Source organism: Gasterosteus aculeatus, chromosome Y (assembly GCF_964276395.1).
Source record: "Gasterosteus aculeatus chromosome Y, fGasAcu3.hap1.1, whole genome shotgun sequence".
Lineage (NCBI taxonomy): Eukaryota > Metazoa > Chordata > Actinopteri > Perciformes > Gasterosteidae > Gasterosteus > Gasterosteus aculeatus.
This window is the reverse complement of record NC_135709.1, coordinates 10,176,350-10,184,244: the sequence shown is the minus strand read 5'-3', so window position 1 is coordinate 10,184,244 and position 7,895 is coordinate 10,176,350. Positions and strand designations below refer to the sequence as shown.

Genomic DNA, 7,895 nt, shown 5'->3' with positions numbered 1-7,895 from the left:
AACATGTCATTATGTGTAATTACATAGTCAAACCAGTTTATGACAGTGTCATGGCTGTTTTCTTTGAATTCAAGTAAAGTGGAACAATTATATTCTACAATTAAGATGTCATTATGTGTTATTACATATTCTAACCAGTTTATGACAGTGCCATGACTGTTTTCTTTGAATTCAAGTAAAGTGGAACGATTTGAATGTTTCGTTAAAATGTCATTAAGTGTTATTACACTGTCAGATGATAATAATACCTTAACAAAAGCAACAGACAAGTCAAGAGATAGTTTTTCCTTTATGTATTTCAAAACAAAACATTTTGTTGTGATGTTCATCCAGTGACAGTTTGTAAAACACAAGCAAGGATCTGCTCAGGAGAACATATAATGAGTTTAACGCCACAACATAGATGCATAAATGCCAGCAGACATTGTAGAGATTTTTTTTTTTTTTACTTTACTTTTTACTGATGTGAAAAAACAAGTTTTTTCACATCAGTAAAAAGTAAAGTAAAAAAAAAAAAAATCATGGAAAAGTCTGCCCAACACGCCATTGTAATGGTGTACACCCAACCAGTGGTGCCATTCTATCATCTTAAGATGAAGCTTGAGTGATTCAGGAGTACGATTCCCTCTGTGACGCCATACTTCCAGCTTGTAGCTTTACTATGCACGCTCAATATGCTGAGTATGAGCACCAGTCTCTCGGTCCACAAAGTTGTTTTTATGGCAGACCGAATAATGATCATACCCATACTGGGCAAGTTGCCCTTTGTAGGCACGCCATTCATCACTGAGGATGGATGTTCTGGGTCTGACATGGCGTCTAATATGACCTATAAGTGTCTTCCTTCTGCGATCCCTGACAAGTCTCAGAATGGGTCTTCTGGACTTCTTGTCGACCTCCAACATCCCAAAGACCCACTGCCGTTCACGGCGCCAAGTGTTGCCACATCGACAATGATGGTACTAGAAGTAAATAAGAAAACACAAACATTTCATAAGGTTTGGGCTGTATTACATTTTAACATGTGTCCTTCCCACATGCACTGCCGGATAAAGTATAAAATATTACTCATCATGAAATCTTGATCTAAATATAGTACAAATTTATACAAATATATAGCCCACCTTTCGTTTGTGGGCAAATTTGCTCTCGTCAATAACAACAACTTGATGACGACCACCAATCCTCATACATCTTTTCCTCTGTCGCTTGACAGCAGCAATGCAGACCTTCAAATTTGAAAATAAAATATAAGCATCTTGAGGTATAACTATGCCTTAGTATGGAATTTGATTAATATGTATGGTAACGTTTAGGAATAAAGTTGCATTGCATGTGTCACTGGGTGTACCAAATAATTCTGCAGCGATGTAGAATCCAATTGATTAGAGTGGTGACTTGTGTACCTGTTTTATACCTAATCAAAGTTAGAGACTAGTCTGGTATGTAATTTGACAACCTTTCAGAGTACTTTTGCCATTCTTGTCAATGTCCTGGAGCTTGCTGCTATCCTCACTGCATGAAAAGTGAGATTTTCGTCTCCGTAAACGCCCGGGAATCTCTCCGACAGTTTCCGACAATTTGCAACCCGCGCATGTCGCGTTTGTCTGTGCCACAAATTGTCGGAAACGAACCATGACGTATATGGAGAGCTGGCGGAGGTGTGAATGGCCCTAATTAGCATATGAATGCAGCTAAACCGCGGGTGGCCGAGCCGAGTGGGCTTGAATATCCTTACTCCTTATTGGATGAAATAGCAACTTTCTAACAAATAAAATCACTCGTGATTGGCAGCAAAACCACACCTGGGCAGACCAGGCTTGAGTTTCCTTGTTCATGATTGGATGAAACCACAACTTTCAATCACTCGTGATTGGTTGGCAGATCTGTCGCTATTGGTCACCCGCCTCATTTAAATTATATATATTTATATATTCATATTATGCTGTATATTCATTTCATGGTTATCCTATGTAGGCTACTACACTATTATTAGGATACCAACCAGGACATCAATGAATCTATATCATCAGATGTACCCTTGTGTCACTGAGGTTGAATGTTTTGCCATGACACGTAAAAGGGTAACATATATGAATGTAACTTACTCAATCGATAGATGTAGAGCAGAAAGGTCAGCATATATTCATGCTAAGTGGTGTGGAAACACTAACAGTTTTGAGGAACCCGTCCTTGACCCTCTAGCAGAACTACGACCAGCCATTATAAAGCAGTTTATAGTTGTTAATGTTGTGTCAAAGGGTACGGCATTTAAACATGTTCTTGCACAAGTTTCCTGGCTTCATCCCCACCCTGACAGACATTTTTATGGAAAGCCAATAGAAGTTTGGGGCTTGCAGGGAACAGATACGTCATACCCAGCATAATTTCTGCCAGTTGAGCACATTGCTAGAAGATGTGTGGTTAATACATCCTCTGTGCATTTAAGTAAGACCAAAGAAAAGGTCACTGAAGTCCTGCTACTATGCACTGTAGTTGAGCTCTAGGAGACTGTGATCTCTGCAGACCCCTCATGCTGATTCAAATGTTGTTTGCATGGAATGCTCATTTTACCTTGATTAAAGCTCATTTTTTAAAGAAGTTATTTTGTGTATCTTTTTTACAAAACATTTGCCAATGCTAATGGCGTACACAGTAATCTAGCATATTTGAATTAAATTAATCAATTCAAGCTAAAATGTAAGAGTCTATAATTAGGCTACTGAGCCTGATCTATTTCTACCAGAGATTTTCTTACCTTTTAAAAAAATGTCACCTGGGCTAAAACTCCCTCTGTGACCCTGATTTGCATTTGTATAGCTCACAGCATTTTCATTTACATGTCAAAGCCTCCCCTAGAATTAGGAGGAGGGGGTCATAACTGCCAAGGGAGGCCCACGTCAATTTCTGACAATTTACGGCAGTTTTCGGCGTTGCCCGCAGATTGCCGCGAACAGCCGTAAACCTGAAATTACACGACAATCTACAGTGCCGCATACTGCCGAAAATCCCACTTTTCATGCAGTGCCTGTCACTGATCATGGCAAGTTGCTTCAACTGCAAACCTTGGGCAAATCTGAAGAAAGGAAAAAGTAAGAAACATACTTGATAAATTGGGCTGAGATGAAACTAAGATTTAATTATTTTAAGACATAAATAGCTCAAATAAAATTTGAGGGGCTGGTGGAACGGAATTCCTAATATAACAATCCTACATGAATTACACATAAATAAAAGACTGCTAAATATGTTATTTAGATATGTAACAAAAAATACATTTGATATATTAATACTGTACCTGTGCATGAACTCAAGCCATTTTGTCAGAGGGATGTGAGACTTGGTGAATATTGAGCCATTACGTACATACTTTGGGAAACTTTTATGATGCTTACAGACCCTGAGGAAAAATAATGAAAAAAGTAAAAAAGGCTGCAATGTAGACAAGGTTGTTCATGCTTTTATCTCTTAAAAACTAGCCTACTGCAATGCTCTGTAGTAATCAGTAAGGGAAACATCCTAGACTGCAACTTATCCAAAATGCTGCCAACGGCAGGAAACAAGCACGTCTCCCATGAATCTGAGCAGAGCATTTATTAATAACAATACTAATAATAATATTATAAATTAATGAAAGACCCCGTCCAACCATGCGCGGTGATGTCAGGCACGCAAGCTCAGCAGCTTCTTTTATGTAGTTTCCATTTAAATTAACAAATTAGAATTAGCTTCTGCTTACCACCACAGCCCATCCTTGACATGGCATTTCACCAGATGCATGTGACGGTTGCATTTTGCGCACTTCATCGTCGTCGCCAGGATACCACGTTTCTGCATCCATTTCAGAATTTTCTTTCTGCTCTTGTGTGTATTTGAACGCCTAATATGTTTTAAAAGTTCTTCCATCAGTGTCATTGCATCAACAACTAGTCACCCGTCTCTGAACCGCGCCTTTTATAGGTACGTCAGTCTTCTTCTCGTCGCTCAATGCTCCATCAACAAGACAGAACAGCGCCCCCACGTGTGTCTACAGGGGAACTGCACCTGTATTCGTGAAAAAAGTTATGAGATTTCAAACGTAGTTGGCTTTTCTAAATATAAAACTAATTAAAACTAACACATGTATTAATATTTCATCACTGTTTACAAGTTTTGTTGAATTTGAACTGAATGCGCGCGTAACGTAACGTTTACGTAACGTGACTATCCACATGAGTAGATCCCAACGCGACGTGACGGACATGCCAGCAGTGCAACACACTGATCAACAGTCTGGAAGTTTCCTACTTCAGGTAAGCTAACGCGAAATAACGGTGTGTAATTTGGATTTTAAAAGAACATTTTTTTGAAGAGGACATTATAACTGTGACGTTAGTCTTTTTGTTTACAGTATTCGCCGTTTTATTAAGTTAGCGTTCAGCAACTAATACTAGTTAGCCTTTAAGTAGCCTGTTTTCGTTGCTTACACAACTGTAGCTAGATGGACACCCGTTTCAGCAAACGTGGCAGGAAGGCTGAGGATAATGAAGCTAACCCCAAGCTGCTACACGCTGTGGAAGAGGACCTGGCACAAGAATGTGAAGAGGTCCCTATTTGTTGTGTTTTCTGTGGAGTTTTTAATTCATGACGTTTTGTTATTTCGGATTTACATGTGTGATCAAATGTTTACCTGCCAGAGCTATATATGTAAATGCCAGTATTATATGGAGAAACTTTGAGGTAGCAGGGCAATAGTGTAGTGTCCCTTTAAGAGAGGAGTGTGCTGTGAGGTCACGTGACCAGTGTTTACTGAGTGAAAAGGAAGCGCGATTCACTTAGTTGGTAACGACTTCCAACCCGGTGTGCAGCCACTTGGTAAGCTCTCTTGATTTTCAATGTTGTCTTGTCTCCTTTATAATGTACGCTTCATGTTGTCTGATGTCACCTTAAATGTGTTGCTGCTGTGTTTACTTTCTTTGTGTTTCATACTTTAAACATATAAGCCAGACTGCTATGTGACGTGGGTACTTCCTGGTTTGCCGTGGGGCATTATGGGAATTGTAGTTTCCTGCTAAGAAAAGACTGCATGCATTGTGAATGTGGTGCATAATGATTGAATGTGTACATGCAAATAACGAAACTGATGATGGTGGATTATAGTATATTAATAATGTTTATTTGTATTTTTGAATAATGTTATTAAGATAAAGAACTGGGGAGCTGTGTTGGTTGTGGTGTGCACATGGAAATTTAAGTATTGCATTTCTTATTATTCCAGGTTTTTTACCTGGTTCCCCTTTTAAGAAATAAACAAACAAATGAGGAATCTTGAGTAAAGTCCTATGTGTGCCGGGTTGCCCTTTCCGTGGGGAGAAAACGGAACACTATTCATCCAAAGAAAAAAAAGCTAATCAAATATTCCCCGAGGAAAACAAGTAAGTCTAGTCTATTTATCTTTTTTTTTTACTACTTTCACCAGTAGGGCTAGAAATGTACTTTTTATTTATACATATTTACATACATGTTTTTTCTCAATAAACAATATGCACAAAAGTACTGGGAATTTTGTTGGTGTACTGCAGTGCAATGAATTTATGTATGTTAATGAATAGATAGATAGAATAGATTAACATATGACACATATCAATATATTGCACAACAGTTCACCACCACCATTGACTGACCTCAATAATCCACTTAAAGTACTTCCTCTGTTGCAGTGTCTCCAACAGAGGCATTGGAGTTGGCCAAACTGAAGGAACAAACCAAGATGGACCGACAGAAGATAGAACACTTTGAGGAGCGCATTAATTACCTGGAGGAGGCCAACAAGGACCTGAAAGCTGACAAGGACTTCCTACTTGCCAAAATTAAGGAAGCTCCCGGCACACTTACATCTTCTGGGAAAGGTACAAATGCACTACAATTAACATCCACGCAGTACTAGTTGGTGAAGGAACCAGAAATAGAAATAGGCTGGGCACAGAGTGTAAGGATATATTATTATATACAATTGCATTGTTGTTACAACTGAGATGTCCAATTGAGCTTAAATACTATTTTCCCAAGCCCTTCCAAAAGGTTTCCGATATGACCTAATAAGTCTCTGGTGATGGCATTGCTGTAATGTAATGGCATTGCTGTAATGTAATGTAATGTAGAAAGAAATGCTATGCACTGAGATAGAGTAGAGCCATCACTCACTGTATGCTACAGCTAATGCTCTACTAACATGTTAACAGGCACACACACACACAAACTGATGTTTCACTCAACTGTTACTGCTGCTGCTAAAATAACTCTGGCCTTTCCTGCCAGTAAATTGCTCTGGGAGTATAACTAGAGTACAATAGAGTGTGACTTCTGGGTGCTCTGGTTCTGCTCCTGCTTCCCCCCCCCAAACAAACACCTGTTAATTATCAACTACAATGCAATAGAAATAATAAGAAAGAAAATAATAAATAAGAAAATAATAAGTAAGTAATGATCTATAACAAAGCCTCTTGTACACGTGCAGTTGTCTGCTCTCGAAAAAGTGACTCTGCATTAAAAAAAAGTATTTTAGTTTTTTGCTTTATTTACTTATAAACATCTCTGCTTCTCCACCTACCCCCCACTTTTCTTCCCCCAGGCAGAAAGACTGCTCCAGAGCCTTCTTCATCTTCGACTTCAACATCGACATCTCCCTTCTCAGACTCCAGCTTCTTATCATCCTCAGAAGAAGAGAAGAAAAAGAAAAGGAAGATGTCCAAGAAAAAGACCATTAAGTCAAAAAAACACACTGAATCATACAGCCGTTAAAAGAAGTAAGCAGAGATATTGATCATCTTTATAATCACCTTTATAACAATCCTAAAGTTGACCGCTGCTTAAACTTTTATGGATTACATTTATATGAAAAGCAACTACTTCCATGGGCTTTGTTAATAATAATTACATGGGACTAAAGGTAATGTTATATCGATGTCTTGCTAATGGTATATTTTAGTAATCATTCTGAAAATCAGTGATTGAGATCTCTACAGCCTTGTATAGCTCTCCTGATCTCCTCAAGTTATTCTATGATCTCCTCCAGTTTTGTTATATATCTAACCTCTGAAAAAGAAAAATATAAGAAAACAATTTTACTTACTGTACCATCCGAGTTCACTGCTTCCTCTATCCAAGCTGGTTATGTTTTGTACAGGCAGGTAAGAAAGGACATTACTTCCTGGGCATCCTCCTTCTAGGCTGGTGAAGGCAGATATTGCTAGCCACAGAGTCAGGTAGGAAAGTCTAATATAACCAGCCTAGAAGAAGGATGCAAAAGTAAGGATCCTTTCTCATCTGCTTGTTTTTCTGTTGTGTTCTTAAGTAACCACAACAGATGGAGTGATCCATCACTATAAGGATGTCCTTCGTATCTTCAAAAAGTGTGGATCCATCAAGAAAGCCTTTGCGAAAATGAATGTTGATCGAAACACAATTGCACGCACAGCTATAATTGCTGAGCTCGCAATTACCTTTCAGGACGTGTTCCAAGGTCTGCTGACAGGTGACGGATATCAAATGAAGATTTGTGTGCTTGTAGAGCGTTGTCGCGGGGCCATAAACGAGGAGATGGCCGAAACCATCACAGCATGCAAAAAAAATGGAAAGCTCCTCCCAATAATGTATAAATATACTTAAGAATATTCATTTTGTTCACACTTGTTTACATTTTGTTAAACAATTGTTTAAACTTTGTTAAAAAAGTTAATCTGTTTATATACACAATACATCACATATGTCAGAGTCAAGGCCCGCGGGCCACATCCGGCCCGCGAGAAGGTTTTTTACGGCCCCTGGGATGATCTTGATTTATTATTAGAACCGGCCCGCAGACCGCAGCAAGCCGGCAGCCCGCAGATCTTTTACACGCACCAATACTACATTTC

At 38.9% G+C, this 7,895-nt stretch overlaps 1 protein-coding gene and 1 long non-coding RNA gene across 2 annotated transcripts; both read left to right on the top strand.

Moving 5' to 3' along the window:
• Positions 1 to 4,198: 4,198 nt before the first annotated feature.
• On the top strand, positions 4,199 to 7,760 carry LOC120812548 (uncharacterized). The gene is made up of 7 exons (XM_078097575.1): positions 4,199 to 4,292; positions 4,477 to 4,589; positions 5,364 to 5,414; positions 5,700 to 5,888; positions 6,611 to 6,775; positions 7,279 to 7,287; positions 7,334 to 7,760. Exons 2-7 carry the CDS (start codon positions 4,481 to 4,483, stop codon positions 7,645 to 7,647), a joined length of 837 nt encoding a protein of 278 aa, XP_077953701.1. The 5' UTR covers positions 4,199 to 4,292; positions 4,477 to 4,480; the 3' UTR covers positions 7,648 to 7,760.
• Positions 4,743 to 5,305, top strand: LOC144391035 (uncharacterized). Its single transcript, XR_013454896.1, has 2 exons — positions 4,743 to 4,854; positions 5,258 to 5,305. It is a non-coding gene; the product is annotated as an uncharacterized LOC144391035 (long non-coding RNA).
• Positions 7,761 to 7,895: the final 135 nt, after the last annotated feature.